Source organism: Boleophthalmus pectinirostris, unplaced genomic scaffold (genome assembly GCF_026225935.1).
Source record: "Boleophthalmus pectinirostris isolate CB_2022bp ecotype Guang Dong unplaced genomic scaffold, ASM2622593v1 HiC_scaffold_13, whole genome shotgun sequence".
NCBI classification, from domain to species: Eukaryota; Metazoa; Chordata; class Actinopteri; order Gobiiformes; family Gobiidae; genus Boleophthalmus; species Boleophthalmus pectinirostris.
Window position 1 is genome coordinate 22,035,535 of NW_026571036.1, and position 16,783 is coordinate 22,052,317.

Here is a 16,783-nt window from a genome sequence, read left to right on the forward strand (position 1 = left end):
AGATCAATTGGGGGACCCAAAAAAAATTTCACGACCGAGTCTTTGGGAAACAATGCTCTACTCTACTCTACCAAAAGGAGTTGTGTTTTTTTTGTTTACAACAAATGCTATGGCAACGGCCCTAATTTCTCATTATTCTGTACCTATGATCATTGTAAACCACATATTTAAGAGCCAATGTGGCAGAAGTGTCTTGCTCAAGGACAATTAGTGAAGAACATTCATCAGAACTGGCACGAAGATTAGTTTTTTCAGTGGCAGCACCTGATTGGGTGGGGTAGGAGGTGAGGGACATGAGACAAAAACCTCCCTCTGAGTGGAGCAGAGTGGAAGGTCACTTCATCATGTGAAAGGGCCAAGCTCAGTGGGAGGCCCTGATTGGTCTGAAGTGAGGAAGCCCCGCTCCCTGGTGTGAACTTCAGTCAAGTGAATCTACTGCAGAAGAATCACACCAGCAGAAGACCATCAAAATAAGTGTTTAAACTTATGTGGAACAAAATCTCTTCTCTGTAACTTTTCTGGTGGAGGACATGTCACCTGTTTGTTTTATTACATCAAACTGTCCTGTCTTACATTTATTCAGTTAGAGGTGTTTTAATTCATCTAGAGCAAGGGTGCTCAATACGTCGATCGCAATCTACCAGTCAATCGCCAAGGTCGTGTGGGTAGATCGCCGTATCTCGTCTCGGACTCGCGTTTGGACTCGGTCTTGTCTCTCACTCAAGGTCTGACACTCAACAAGTGCGATCATATTTCATTACGGCCGCTGCTGTTGGCAATAAACTTGTAGCGGGGTGCAGGAGCGTGTGGGGCGTCTCAGTTCAGCCTGTGCGCTCATTTGAAACCCGCGGAGACTCTACGGCACATCACAAACACACACGCTCCCTATGCACGGCTCGTCTGCAACAGCGTGTGCCCTCGTGTACCAGCGTGCATCACAGGGCAGGTTCAACTTCCTAAACATCCTACCTGTCCATCTGCCTCACGTCAGCACGCCGCCCCTCGCCTTTTCACGCTCTCGCTCCTCCCTGCGTACAGCGAACACAAGCCCCTCCCACAGTGCGGCTGATTAGAAGAGCAAGACCAAACGTGAAGCAAAAACCAGTCTAAATTTGTGTTACAGTGTTGGCACAAAGCAGGTCTACAGCATAGAGCGGATCTACAGAACAGACCTACTGCCACATTTGGCTGAAGTTTGCCTAACAAAAGTGCACAAATGCATCTGTGTTTGTCACGATGTGCGTTTGGTTTGGTAAACGTGCAGAGGCTGGTAAATATCACTGCAAAACCAGAAAAGAATGCAACTCCAGTTTGGAACTTTAAAAAACAGGTTTAAAAATCTTCCTTCACTTTTTTCACAGTTTTGTGTAAAGTGCCAGAGGAAGTTCTCTTAAAGAAGGGGTTCTCAAACTGTGGGTGAGGGTCCAGAAAAGGGGCACAGAGTGTTTCAGTGCAGTTTGCTTGGCTTTGTATTAGGTAGATCATTTTGTCTTGGTCATTTTGTAAGTAGCTCTCATGCTGAAAAAGTGTGAGCACCCCTGGTCTAGAGCATTGTTTCCCAAAGACTGGGAAACAATGCTCTTGCTCTTGCAAACCTCAAGAGATTTACAATATACAATACATCTCTGTGCACCCTCCCGCTCCTCACGTCTTCACCATACATGGAATCTCCACGCATCACTTTTTTGATAGCACTACCTTGCTTAACCAGTCTTCTGTGAAAAACACTAATTACTGTTTTTCATTGTTTAAAACGTGAGTAATACTAATTGTTCAGAGAGACACGATCACTCAGTCAACAATAAAATATCCTCATTAATGTTCAATGACAACTTCTAAAATATTGGTCCCCAGAAAAAAGGTTAGGAAATTGATTGTTTGTTTGTTTGTGTTTACTGTCTTAAAAAACATATGTTCTAACTCTGGGTGAGCTTGCATTTCCACAAACCTGACTCTTATTTGGCCTGAAGGAGAGCCTCATCCTCCTTGTCTCCATGGAAAAGTTGTTCTTTTGGCTTTAATGTTCCAAAGTGTGGCATAAAACTCATCAATCCCCATGGAAAATATTATGAAGCCTAGTTTGACTTTTTATTTCCATAGAATCAGGGGTGCCACCTCCGAACAGTTACATACTCTACCTCTAAGTACTGGTCACCATATCTGATATAAATGAATGGTTAACAAAAATAACTGCACACTATTTTTATAAAAGCCTAGTACTAGTCACTTGGAAGATAAAACAGAACCACATTTTACCTTGAAAGTCCCACTGAGCCTGTCGTCACTCTAGACACATCTAGTATAAGGTACATCATGTGTTTCACGTGATTACAGTCCATCATTCAGAGCTGCTCTTACTTGTACGCAATTACTCTGAGTACTACAAACGCTTCACTGATTTGACCTCTTTAGTGTAGAGCTGTGGGTTACTACAGGTGGATGGCAGAGAACTGAAAAGTCAAACAAAATTCTACAATGTATTGCTAAAATTAACCTTCGCCAAAGAATATTCTGTCCAAGGTCAGGATTATATTAACATAGTAAAATAGACCATTTCCATATTACTAAAATACATTCAGAGGTAGGTTGTTCTCAGGTACATTTACTCAACTGCATTTCATTCTCAAGAAAATTCTAATACTCAAAGTAGTTTTCAGACACCATACTTCAGTTACTGATTTTGCAATTATTTTTTATTGTTATAATGTTGTTTTGACTCTTGACTGCATTAAAACTGGATTATCTTGGTCAAGTGTGGAAGGAGAGCCACTGTGAAATGATTGTCTTCTGAGGAGTGCTAACTCAACCTGTGGAAAATAAAATCATTTACCTCAAGACACTTCATACAAACATCCAAATCTACTTTATCTATTGTAAAATGACATAATCTGCTCAAATTAGAATGTTGTTGACCTCACCAAAAACAGACCTGGAGTTTTGTTTCATTCACATATGTTTGAGTAACCCTTTATTATTAGTCTGTTTCCAAAGCTCAAAATGCTCTGTTCCATCTTGTGAGGTCATGATGTGTTAGTTTTCAAGTTAACAGTTTTACTTTTTACCATTTGTTGAGTATAAAATGGCAGTTCAAGCTAAATTTATCCAAATGATTCTAGTGAATGTGTATGGAGTTTCAAAACACAAAAAGACAAATAGGTTCTTTAAAATTACATGTAGTTTAAGGACGTAAACAACATCTGAATAACAGGCTAAGAAAAGTAAAAATAGAGCTGTGTTTATTCATGCAAAAACTTGTGGTATTTTTCACACTCTGCTCTGTAATGTGAATGACATGTAAATGCGAGGATATTACCGCCCGCTAACACAAAGCTGCAGGCACTGCTCATTAGAAGCACGACACAAATTCAACTCAAATCAGAGTTAACAGGGAGCCTGATTAGCCCCATTAGCTGTGTTTGTGCTACGGCAGCATGTATCCACGGGCAAACATCAACACTGAGTCACACAGCTCCACTCACCCAGGATAATGTAATAGTCCAGTCCAGTTAAGAAATGCATCTAACACAAACACTGACCATTCAATTAAAGGGCTCGTATTACACCGTTTCTAATCTATGCTATAATGTTGTTTCCTCATCAAAATCATACCTGGAGTTTTGTTTCATTTACAAGTTCAACACACAAATCCTGCATATTTAGGCTGAGTTCTTCTCTCAAACAGAAAACGCTCTATCTTGTGCGACTAAATACGCTTTCACTAGAATCATTTGAATAATATTAGCCCTGGAATTGCCACTCTCTACTACTGGGTTGGGGGGCAAAGCGTGCCAGAGTTTGGGGCCAACACAGAGAAGGTCCTGTCCCCCCTGGTTTTAAGTCTCGTCTTAGGCACCACGAGCTCAAACCGGCCCTCGAACCTCAGGGGAATAAATTTGAATGATATCTGAGATGGGGCCAGTCCACTAAAAAGCTTTAAAAACAAACAATAAAATCTTATAAACAATTCTAAAATAAGTTGGAAGCCAGTGTAATGACGGTTGGTCAGTGACGGAGGGTTTGACAAAGTGTTGCAGTGGATCCAGATCCATAAGGTGGTCAGTGCTCCCAAACAGTAAGATCTCAGTTTTCCCTTCACTGAGACTCATAAAACTGTGGGCAAACCAAGCCTTGATGTCATTAAAGCACTCAAGCAGTGGTGTTGGGGGGGTCGCAGTGCGCTTCTTGAGTGTTAGGTCAATTTGGCAGTCATCTGCATACAGGTGATACTGTGTGCTATGTTTTTTTGAAAATCAAGCTGAGTGATACAGTGCAAAAAAAACAAAAGAAACAGGTGCAAGAATAAAACCCTGGGGGACTCCACCGTGAATAAAAGCTGAGGATGAGATGGAGCCCCCCAATCTGACTCAGCAAGAGATCACATGCGGTAGGACCTAAACCACTTGAGGGCGGTCCCCCTGATACGATATAAAAGCGTTGGTCAACTGTGCCAAGAGCAGCTGTCAGATCTGAAAGCACTGGCAGAATCATCAGAATCTGTCATTAAAAACAGGTCATTAAAACCTTTAAAAGTGCAGACTCAGTGCTGTGCAGTGCTTTGTAGCCTGGCTGGAAGTGCAGTGTGCTTCTAGGAAAGACTGCAGCTGCAAAAGGATGCACTTTTCAGAAATGTTTACTAAAAATGGTAGTTTGGAGATATTAGGAGGAGCAGATGGAGCCAGTACAGACAGAACTGCAGTTGTACTGTATGTGTGTAAGTCCTGTATACGTTTACATATTTTATTGATAATACTGACTTAACTAAATTTTCTTTCTTTTCTTGTTGGTTAAATCATATTTTTTAGTGAAGCCTCGTGAGATGAGATGGTAAAATTCGTTTGACTACATAGCCTGACTGTTTGGAGAAACAGAACAAAGTGACATTGAAACTGAAATCCTGGCACTGCTGTTTATGTATTTTGAAACCCCTTAAAAATGAAACTTTAAAGTAGTACAATTTAAAATTTATGTGTGATCTAGAAACATAATTTCCACAAGTTTCCACCCTTATCTAATTTTAAATAACCACTAACTGTATTGAATATGCTAAGCAGATGAGGCTAGTTTTTACAAGGCAAATACACAAACATGCATTTCTTGTACAAACATTTGTGTAGAAACATTTTGTTTTAATTTTTTTCAGCTGAGGTGGAACCATTCTGTTTACAAGAGAAGAGACTGACAGGTTGTGTTGTTATTAATGAACGTGGAGTGAGTAATTATGGGTATATAAATAATGGTTTGCACTTCATTATCAAAGTGCACTATGGGTAATAATCAGATGTTACATAATTAATATGCAATTTCCTGATGTATGCACTGTCTCTTCTATTTCATTTTCTATTTCATATTATTTATTCAATCATCATTATAGGCTGTGTACTAGATGTTTTTCTCATGTATTTGAGATAAAATGGTCTTGTCCCAGTACATATATGCAGTGAATAAGCAGCTCTTGAGGTCATTTATCTTATACTACGCCCAAAAAAATAATTAAAAAAATTAATCAAATCTTATCTTTGCACTGTGTAACTTTCTTTGTGGAGGGTCTGTCACCTCCTTCTGTCCTTGGAGATATTGCCAGGAATGTTCCACAGTATGGCTTTACACTTATTTATCTCTAGCAGGTGACACCACAAGGCCAAGTTACATGTTAGTTCTGTGCAGAGGCAAGCCCACTCATGATAAGTGAGTGGGCTGTCAAGACTTATTCCATAGGAACCCATGTTATTGAGTAAATGTAAGGTACTTTTAATGCCATACAGGAACATCCCAGACAAAACAATCACATCTCCATGGAGACAAGCAAGTGCTGGACTCTTCACCATAAAAGTTACACAGTGCACCTTTAAACAAATTATAGTAAAATATAATAGAAAAATGTCCAAATAAAAAGAGTTAAAAGTGCATTGTGTAAACTTTTCTGGTGGAGTCAATGTTATTACTTTGTCTGGAATGCTTCACAGTATGGCATTAAACCTTTCTGTCTTCATGGGGACCAAACCAGACCAAGTTACAACTCAGATCTGTGGAGAGGCAACCCCACTCACAGTCAGAATGTCTGTTTTTTTTTTTTTGTTTTTTTTTTTTGTTTTTTTAGGTATTTTTGAGCAGTAAAATCACCCATAATGCAGTTCACCTCAGCCTCTTTCCATTATCAGTGCATCAGCATAATAGGACTTCACTAAATCCCCCAAACGCTGCCATCTCCCCTGGTGGGATCAGACAGCTTTTAGGTGCCTCTGCCAAACCCACGTGCCGACCCCACAGCACCGCCAGTCTAACCTGAACTCCTCATCACGCTAATGCAGTGAAACGGCACAGCTTGGAACGGGTTACAATGTGAAAGAAAGCAAAGAGGACGCACGTTTTAGGCAACACGTGGTAAGTAAGAGTGAAAAAAGTCTCTGAGGGAAAATGAGTAGACCATATGCTAGTAAGGACGGTTAAAGCAGGAATTTGAAGTCTATGGTGTCTTGAGGAAATTAAAAGGTTGTTTATAGATGTTTTGACTAGAGTTTTGTTTGTTTTTTTACCTATCGAGTTACCATTATTACCTGGCCATTATGCCCTGTATTCACCCTGTGTGTCTATGTGTGTCGGTGTGTCTGTCCACCCACGATAATTCCACCATTTATAGACCCATTGTCACCAAATTCAGTACGTGGGTCAAGCCCCCATGCTCGATGCAGCAAAAAAAAGGTTTGGTGATGATCTGAGGTCATTTGAGGTCACACAGGTCAATTGAAAGGTCACGCTATTATAAAGGATAGATCATTTCGGCAACTTCTGAACCATCTGCAGGCTAAAATATTCACCCAATCATCACACAAGTTGGCACACACATAACTGGGGTACACTGGATGTTACAGGTTGGAACAGGTCAAGGTAACCAAAAGGTCAAATATGCGTTTCTAGTCATAACTCTACAAAGGATTGAGCTAGAGCAACAGGAGTGGTCTCAAAATCTCAGAAAAAAATATTATCTATTTATAATTCTACGCACTTGTATTGTAAAATATGAATAGTTTTTCGAGATAATCACTAATTCCTTTCTCTTTCAGTGTTTGCCGTTAAAATTCTAATTGGAACGAAAATAATTTCCATTTCTTCTTTTTCTGGTTATACACAACACACTGATCTACAGTCACACAACTAACATATACGGCAACTCATGAAAAATTTACATTTTCGTTACACACTAGTAAACACAGACATTCTCATATGTGACCAGTATCACACAAATGTTCAGATGTACAGATGTAAATGTACAGATACACACATTGGACTGTGGATATAACGATCATGTAATCAGGCCTGGGCTCCTCATGAACTGCTTCCGTGGTGATGAACTTCCCCCTACCGATGCCTCATGGGGCACCAGGTTGATATCTCTGATCGCGCTTGTTTTGAAGCTCAAAACTGGAAACAAAAATGCCTTACCTGAGTAACACTGATGGCTGGCCAAAAAATCAGTAAACGTTCTGATTTTCTGGATGTGTTCGCAGCATACCGATTTTGCTGTTGTGTTCTACAGTATGCCTGTAAACTGGTCTTTCTCCCTGGAGATAAGCAGGTTATTAAAAAGCAGGAGACAAGGTGAGTGCTTCTGAAGGCCCCACTATATGAAGATGTAAAACACAATGGCTCTTCAAGGATGAGCCCAATGTGGGATGAGCAGGACACTAGGAAAATGCGAATATGGAGGTGAAGCTTATAAAACAATCTAAGGCACACTTGTGTACAAAAATATTAAATCATTTATTCAGTAAAAAACAAATCGGTGCAGGTGAGTGGAAAGAATCAGTGAGAAGTCTATTTTTTCCAGACACCGCAGTGGTTCGGTGTGGTTTTCAGGTTATTAGACGTGAATAATCTCGTGAACCCAAGTGAAACTGCATTGCTTTGTTGTAACAGGAACTCTGCAAGTAACTCACTGTAAGTACATACTCCACCACACTTGAAGTCGATGTAAATCCAGCGTTATACACAAGAGTGCTTGGGATTTCCTTTTTCATCAACATTTGCACAATTTCCACGTGTTCAGGTAGACAGCTCTGCTCCACAAGCACGTTATTATTTGCAATATACAATAGTAAGACAAAATGAATTGAAAAAATAAAAATTGTTATGTTTAAGGCCGTACACGCACAGCCAAAGCAATAACGTCTTCATACAGACAAGCAAGTGGTGGACCCCTCACTGCAAAAAAAAAAAAAAAAAAATCATCATAATCTGAGTAAATTTCACTTTGATTTGATGATGGTCATGATTTCAGTAAATTGCACAAGTAAAATGATCTTCCAGTGGAATTGAACTTTTTGTACTTGAAATATGAAACAATATTTAATGTTGCTTGAATCAAGAAATACACTTATTCTACTGGTAGATAATTTTAATTGTCAGGTTGAATCTACTCAAATAAAGTAAAATGTTCGTAATTTAAGTCATTTTAACTTACCTAGATATTGTTTTTTTACAAGTGCAGAAAAGAGGTAAAGTACTAGCCAGGCTGGCGCCACCTAGTGCCTCGCTCAATTTCATTTCTCTCCAGCAACTATGTCAGGAATCAGAATACACTAGACGGTTCACAAGAACCCCGGAAACGCGAGTCCGGACGCCAGCCAATCAGTGAAGAGCCATACATTCTGTTTTGGCAACGATTCCCGAGATCAAGGATTTAAAGCCGGAACAAAGAGAATGTTTTTGGTGAATTTTATCAAGGGGAAAGATGTAATTGCCCTTCTTCCTACAGGATTTGGGAAAAGCTTAATATACCAGTTACCCCTGTTACTGGTGCATTACATACGTCACGACCAAATAGCAGCGATTGATTAAATTACCATTGAGCGAACGAATCCTAATGCTACAAGGTCAAATTTTCAAATTTTCACAAAGTGTAACCGGCTGATGAATCAGGCTAGTAAAGTGCACCTTTAAGCAGAAACTCCATTATGTGAAGTACAAAATCATTCGCTCTATTTTCTCTTTTTCTTTTTTGGGAATTTAGCAATTTGTGAAGAAATCTTAACTAAAAAGAATACCTTCACTTCACATAAAAGCCAAAATGTCAAAATGATGTTGATGTGAGGTTTTGATGCACAGAAAAACAGGGACAGAATGGATAATGCTTTGTGGTGCTTTCAAAAACAAATGTGCAGAGCTTTGAACAGGACTGAAGCCGGCTTTCGGTCTACAGACAGTACATAGCACATGACACACATGAGGAGGCGTCGCCCAGGGAACAGCGGACGCTAAACCAAGCACTCTTTTGTATAATGGACTACATGTAAGGAGGAACAAAGTAGGCCTGTAGGATTATTATTATTTCTCTTTTGTTTCACTTTGATAGTTATGTAAAAAATTGATTCAGTTCGTGTTAACTACATTTCATTTTCAAAGTAAGAAAAATATCCATGTTAGACAAAACTTCAAATTAAAGGCACTGTATGTAGTGTGTGCTTTTAGAGTTTTAAAACAAGATACTACAGTCACAGCTGAATCTTTCCCCATCACAGACATACCTGGAGTTGTGTTTTGTTTCATTCACTCATATTTACCTCACAAATCCTGCATATTTAGGCCGAGTTCTTCTCTTAGACTGAAGTCACTCTGTTCCACCTTGTGATGTCATGTGGTAATACAAAAAGTGCTCCACTGTGCTTTTAAACTCTATACACCTTCACTAGAATCATTGGGTGATTTCAGCCCTGGAATTGCCAATCACTTCTGAACTAAAGGTAAAAGGAGCTGTTAACTTAAAGAGAGAATTTTGATCTTTGGCGATGTAAACAGATTAATAAACCAGGCATGTGAATGAAAAACAAAACAAAATAAAACACAATTCAAGGTATGCTTATGGTGCGGTAACAGCGTTATAACATGACTTAAAGCTCACAAGAGTCAATATTGAGTAATACAGGACCTTAAATGATTGGCTGGAGGTGCTGGGTTTAGGTTGTGAGGATTCAGATCAAATTCTTTTTGGTTTAAACCAGCCGTATTTCAACATTAAAACTGGCAAACCTCAAGACTGATTGGATAATTGTCTTGCAAACCAAAACAGCAAATTATAACAAACATTTTAGCCATCATGTCCGATGTTTTTGTAATTAAAAATAAATCAGCATTTCAAGATGTTGACAGCTATCTTTGAGTCTGTCTACTTTGTATCCAGAGTCACACAAAGTCATGTGTATGGAATTTAAAATCTAAATCTTTTACTTCACAGATCCACAACACATTTTTGAGTCATTGTTCTGCCTGTATGTTTGAGCAAACAACATGTGAAGATATTTAGTCATTTATTTATACATTTATATTCTGCTATTTTCTGATCGATGTTAGAATGTTGTTTCTTCATCAAAAACATACAAGGAGCTGTGTTTTGTTTCACACCATTAACAGAAACCTCCACAGTGTTTTTAATCTCTACATGCTCACTAAAACAGTATCAGCCCTGGAATTATTCATCTGAACAAAAAAATAAATAAAAAAAATGTTCACTTGAAAACTGCCACTTCATGACATCATAAGGTGGAACAGATTATGAGCTTTAAAAATGTGGACAGACTAGTAATGCAATGCAGTAATACTTCTTCAGTGGACGGTCCAATCAAACAAAGATCATTCCCAAGTTTCAGAAAATATAGTAATAGACTTAATATAACAATTTAAGTTTGCACTGACTTCAAAATAATATATTCAAACTATGATCTGTGATAAAAGTGCCTCTTGCCCATTTGCAGCAACAGTCTGTATTCCTGTTTGATTCAGGTTGTGGCTGGACATAGGTTTGTTTGGTGAGTGTAGTACAAAAGATCAGGCCTCCAGCGTAAATTTACTTCAGTGGAGCAAAGTTAAAACTGTATTTGACCTCCAGGAATCATGAACCAGTCCAATACTACAGTACAAAACAACATTCAAAAGAAAAATTGAATGAATATATTGTTTTATTTTGTATTATTTTAGTTTGACCCCATAGACAGTATAAAGAAGTGGACTAAGGGAGTGTGTTGTCATCCAGAGAGTTCAGCTCCAGTCATATAGAGCTCACGAGGCTAGCAGTTATAAGAGGAAATTTGGAGTCAAGTTCTATAGGAATAGATTTTATTTACAGACAAAATAAACTTAATCCATCCATCATAAATCTCTATAACACAGTTCAAACAAGCTGATCCAGAGAAACTCCCTATAAGCTGTACTTTGCCGGGGCCGACATTTCCAAGTGGACGCTTTGATACAGGATGTGTGAGGAGCAGTATGACCACGTCCTCTTTGACCTCTTTGTGATTTGCTATTTTTCAGATTTGGTTTTGGCTCAGAACTTAATCAAAGTCTTAGATTTCTCTTCAAAGCTGCTTTTAACTGTAAAATAAAACCATGAATCTCACTAAAACTTTATAGCCACGCTTATTGTTTAATTCTCTAAATGTAATTTTGTTGTTACTTGTGACAATGATAATAAATCCTTGAATCTTTGAAAGACATTTATGGAGTCGTGTAAATGTTTGGCTAACATATCAAATGGTTTAATAGGACCTTTAATTTCAGATTCCATGGCAAGAGTGGTTGATCTGTTTTTGTGGCTACCTGGCTCACACACTGAGCAATTTTTGAAACGTCTTTTGTTTTTGAGCTCAGTTTTTATCATCATGACATGGGATTTTAACCAACTAAAAAGTGCAGCATGTGCAGCTCAGTGGACACAAGCAAGGGACTGTTGGATTTTATGAAATGAGCTGTTTGTGTTTCCCTGTATCAACAGAAACTGGCCCTATGATTAAGAATCCCTGCTCTTGCACACCCAGGCAAACATCGTAAGTAAAAGTAAAAAATGAAACCCACCTCACACTACATCAGGGTCTCCAACCTTTTTCCTCTGCTGAGCTACCATTACAAAACAAAAAAGCCAGAGAGCTACTCATTTCAGCAGTCACGAGAAATTGAGAAAGTTTAAGAGCCACAGCGAGCCTTGGATGGGGTACAGTTAGAAGCTTATAAAACATATACCATTATCAATTCATTAGTGCAGAAGTTAGGCATCAAAATTATACATTTATAATAGTAAATAATTAGACTTTAGTTATTAAGCACAATATATATAATTCAGCTACTTGGAAGAGGGTGGAGAGCTACTTGTAGTGCCCGAGCTACAGGTTGGAGATGCCTGCACTACATCTTCTGTTTTTCTTATGACCATCCCTGCTCCCATGTTCTATACTGGCGCCTTAATTCACTTTTAGGTGCTAGGGTCGCCAGTTCTGAGCAAGAAATATTTCATACAAATCCATATAAACATGTATCTGCGTTGCATTTGTATGTCAACCTTGGCATTAAATCAATAAAAGGCTCAGACCTCCACATTCAGGCCTGCGCGATGAATATTACTCGTTTATTTAGAGAACAGTTATACAACGATGAAATCAAAGTCCATGCAGGGAACCGTCAACCACTCAATTACCTGTGAAAAGTCTATTTGCGCTCAGTAATCGCAGGAGAAGAGTCTATTTGAGTGAGAGACAAAGCAGAGATCTGTATTAAAGATATTTATTTTGTATGGAATCTCAGCTCATGCAAGAATACAGCTCTTGTAAACAAAAATCACATGAAAATATGTTATAAATGTGCTCCGATTTCTTCTCCTCTTGTGGAATGTAGTCAGTGGAAGAATATGTGGTTTTATTGGTCCGATTTACGAGAGACATTTTAAGACATTTGTGAGTTTTAAAAGGAATGTCTGATTTTACAGCATCTGAAACACAGAGCAGGTCAGCTCCATCTCCTTTTGCTGCTGCCAATAAAACTGCCTTTAATAATAACATCTCTAGATTATATATTATTAAACACTATCTCCCAACTTTATACAGTACTGGTATGTGGTCATTGTGAAAGCCCATTTGTGAAGTTGAAAAAAAAAAAAGAATTGAAGCAAAAGACGCACTGACTTTTTGCATTTGCCTCCTGCTTGTCTCCATGGAGATGTTATTGCTTTGCCTGGAATATTCCGCATTAAACGTATCCATTTTGCATTTGCTCAATTACAGGTGTTTTTATTACTCCAAGACTCTTTGAAAAACAAACTTTTTTTCTCAAATGGCTCTCCTCTCCACAATTCTGACCTGTAACTTGGTATTTTAGTGCCACCTCCTTGTCTCCATGGAGCTAGATAAGTTTAATGCCATATTGAGGAACATTCCAGATCTCCACAAAGACAGGCAGGTAGAAAAGTTACACAGTGCACCATGAAAGTGAAGTTAGATAGAGAGTCTTTAGTCAAAGCATCCAGACTTTTTAAATCAAATTAAGTGAAAGTTATGCAGTGTTGACATTGACTGTGATTGATGTCGACAGAAGATGTAAAATAAAAATAACTCTTTATTTAAGATGTCAGTTTTTCAGATTTACAGCAGAGTGGAAAATCTCCTCCTGGAATTTAACCCAAGGACTTAACCCAATAAAATGTGCCTAAATCGGGGTTAAGTCTTCTTTTTACCCTGGTTAAAATGTTTACAGTTTCTTTGTTTTTGTTTTATCCAGATTTTGTCCAGAATTGGTACACCTATTTTTTTAAGTCCTGATTTCTCTGACTGAAATGAAACAAAACATGGGTTTGACTTGAGGTGCTCCATCTCATTCCACTAGTTTTTACTTCCATGGAAAAGCAAAACAAATGCAGTATGAGACTAACAGAAATACTCCAATAACTATTAAAAAGCAGCAGAAAAAGGGGAATTTAACCGTTTTTGGTAACTGAATTGTGTTAAAGCTACCATCTGTAATTAGACTGGCCCACCCAGTCACGTTGTACTCTCACACATCACCACTAGATACGGTCTACGTTAGTGCTGGCTGATATCGTGCCAGTTTTGGTCTAAAAGAAGAAGACCAGAGAGCACAGGTGAGTCTGAACAAAGGTTATTAGATGTGAGGGGAAAACATCTAATAAACTTACAGATGGTAGCTTTAAACCCAATAAAACCCATTCAATATTTGCATATAACTGCAGTGTACAGCTTTTTCCATAAGAGCTCTTTAAAACACCACACATACTTTAATGGCAACGTAATATTTCATGTCTATATTTCATGACACTGCATCAGATATTAAAGATTGTTATTACTAAAATCTGTATGCAATCTGTGTGAGCTTGTTGCAAGGAATTTGAATAGAAAACAAATGTATTTATACCTGCGGACTGTAACAACCTGATATTTCAAGAAGACAATGTGAGCGATTTTGTAAGTTTCAGGAATAGGACCCCGAGTGGGCTTTGAGGTACAACTATTTTGGGTGAATCCAGTTGAGACAGATGTGGAATGTGACAGGACAGATAAAGATTTAACCAAAAATAAAAAATAAAAATCACTGAGCATCAAACATGGCAACTGTTGGTGAAAACAAAAACTTTTCAGATCAAACAAGGAATGAATAAAGAGTGGAGGCCAGGTAAGACCCAAAAGCAGGTAATTTGAAGTTTTCTCACGTTTTATATGTAGCATGGACTTTTTTTGCCTGGAGCCACTGTCATAAGAACTGACACCTCCAGGTTAAATGAAGAATAAAAATGAGTTAGACTGCTTACATCTGCTGCTCCAGTTCCATATATATACATATAATTTGATCACGCTATACTTACCCTGTAATAGTGCAAGTCAACATACTACAGATGTCAATGAATAATTTGGGAATAATTTTATATTTAATTAATTTTTTTATTTATCTTTTTCTTTTGGTCTGGTGTTTGGCTAAAATCCAATCTCTGTAAGTTCAGAAAATTCCAATTCTAGTATTATTTATAGTAGTAGAAACAGCTTCTGCTTGAGAATCTTTCTTTTCAAATATCTAGTTGTAGTCACGCAGTTTAGATGCTCAGTGAGACAATGGACTTGGATATAATGTGTATGTAATTTCCCAGTTTTAAAAAAGGTTGACAGAAACAGGAGAGAGTGAGAGAAGAGGCCCTCTACATGGACTATAGGCATGTGGTCAGTAGACTTCAAAAATAGACATTTACAATATCATGCTATAGACTCCAGACACCATTTCGGTAAAAAAGAAGCTCCCAATATAAACACTTAGAGATTTCAGAACAGGCACAGTAGTGTTACCCTGGATAAGAATGCAAGAAGACATATAAAAGACAAAGAAAAGATTGCTGACAGGTGAAGAAAAAGAAAAATTTATGTTAGCTTAAATCATATTTTTAAAATCAATTCCTGGATTATAAAAAAAATGAAAAGAGAAGTGGGAGAAGCAAGCGCCCCCTGCTGTCCAAAGTCAGTAGTAGTGAGAGCGAGCCTCGTCCGCAGAGGACAGGTTTCAGCAGTAGTCTGCATAAGGCCGCAGCTTGTGTTGGCAAAAGAAAAAGAAACGTCTGAACAAAATGATGTCAAGCTTGAAAAATGTGCAAAATGGAAATCTTACAAATACAGAGCGTCTATGTTTGTAAAAAGATTGTGCTGGAGTTGGTCCGCTTTGAGACTGGGTCCTTCTCAATAGAAGAGCTGTAAAGCCCGCCCTCCAGCGCTCTGATTGGTCCACACATTGGAAGCTGACCGCCAGGCTCGCGTGTGACTGGATCATGAGCTTCACGTCAGCTGGACAGTCCGCTTCAGTTTTTCTATCTCCATCTGTACAAACCACACAGTACAGAAAACATGTATTTGTTTGAGGTTAAAGATATCACACATTACTCCACGCCGCGTTAATATTACACACTGTATGTGGGTTTGAAAACTCTTCAGACACATTTGACTGGTGTGAACTCTGGACTGGTGCAAAAGAGTTCAAGTTCTTTTACGGAGCCAAAGAAACTGAATAATTTAATATTTTAAAGTTAAGAAGAGCGAGAGAACAGCGAGTTGTCTGTGTGATGGCAGGTTAAAACGCGTTCTTTGACTAAAAATTGTAAATGGAGTTGAAATGAGTTTCAGCAATAAAAGAGTTTGAAATGAAACACATTATTTCCATTAATCAAATAAGTATGAAGCCTATACCACAGTCTATATTATGTTTTTATAATTTAAATCTAGGAGGAATATAACTTAATATAACATTCTCCAATCCACAGCTAGATTAGGACTTCAAATATGTTCATATGGCTTTGATCTAAGTGCAAGTCATTATGGAAACACTGCTACTATTGCAAATAATTAAGCAGAAAACACTGAATACGCCAGTGATCAAAGGGAGAAATCTGTCCATTTGAACCATATTGTGGACTCACTTATTTCCATAAAAAGTGTCTGTGGTGTTATATTTGTACGAGCTAGCAAGAAGAGCGCACCACTGGAGTCATTACGGGAACAAAACGTGCTGCCTGATCTGCGTCACTCATTCCTCCAGCTCTCCTCTTCTTCACCTGGAAACGATCCTTCTTGGGGCTCTCTCTGCTGTAGTCATGATTCGGGGAAGGGATCAGTCAGTGTTTCCTCTGCAGTCGCCTGTGGGTGCTGGGGAGGTGGCTGGGCCTCCTCAAACCCCCTGGTGTGAGAGCGTGTGTGTATGGGGGCATTAGCGAACTCACAGCGGGCACTCTCCGTCTCTGCGTCCAGGACCACGCTGTGCAAAGGTGTTTCTGAGCTCAATCCAATACTGAATGACATTATGCCCGCTCCCGTCAAAGCCAGCGCGCTCACAGCTCACACGAGGCGAGGAGGGTGCTTCTGACTTTTTCAATGTGACTCACTTTTGGTACTGAAAGACTTCGTACACAGTTCCTGAGAGTTTTCATTCAGTAGTGATGCATTTGATGTCAATGCATTTTAATACTGTTTCTAATAAT

At 38.6% G+C, this 16,783-nt stretch overlaps 1 protein-coding gene across 1 annotated transcript in view; it reads right to left on the reverse strand.

Annotated features, from left to right (window-relative positions):
* Positions 1-12,530: 12,530 nt before the first annotated feature.
* cd2ap (CD2-associated protein) overlaps positions 12,531-16,783 on the reverse strand; it is a 45,338-nt gene continuing 41,085 nt past the window's right edge. The window contains exon 19 of the mRNA XM_055149425.1: positions 12,531-15,629. Coding sequence (XP_055005400.1) covers positions 15,588-15,629 — 42 coding nt within the window. The 3' untranslated portion in view covers positions 12,531-15,587. The remainder of the gene's footprint in view (positions 15,630-16,783) is intronic.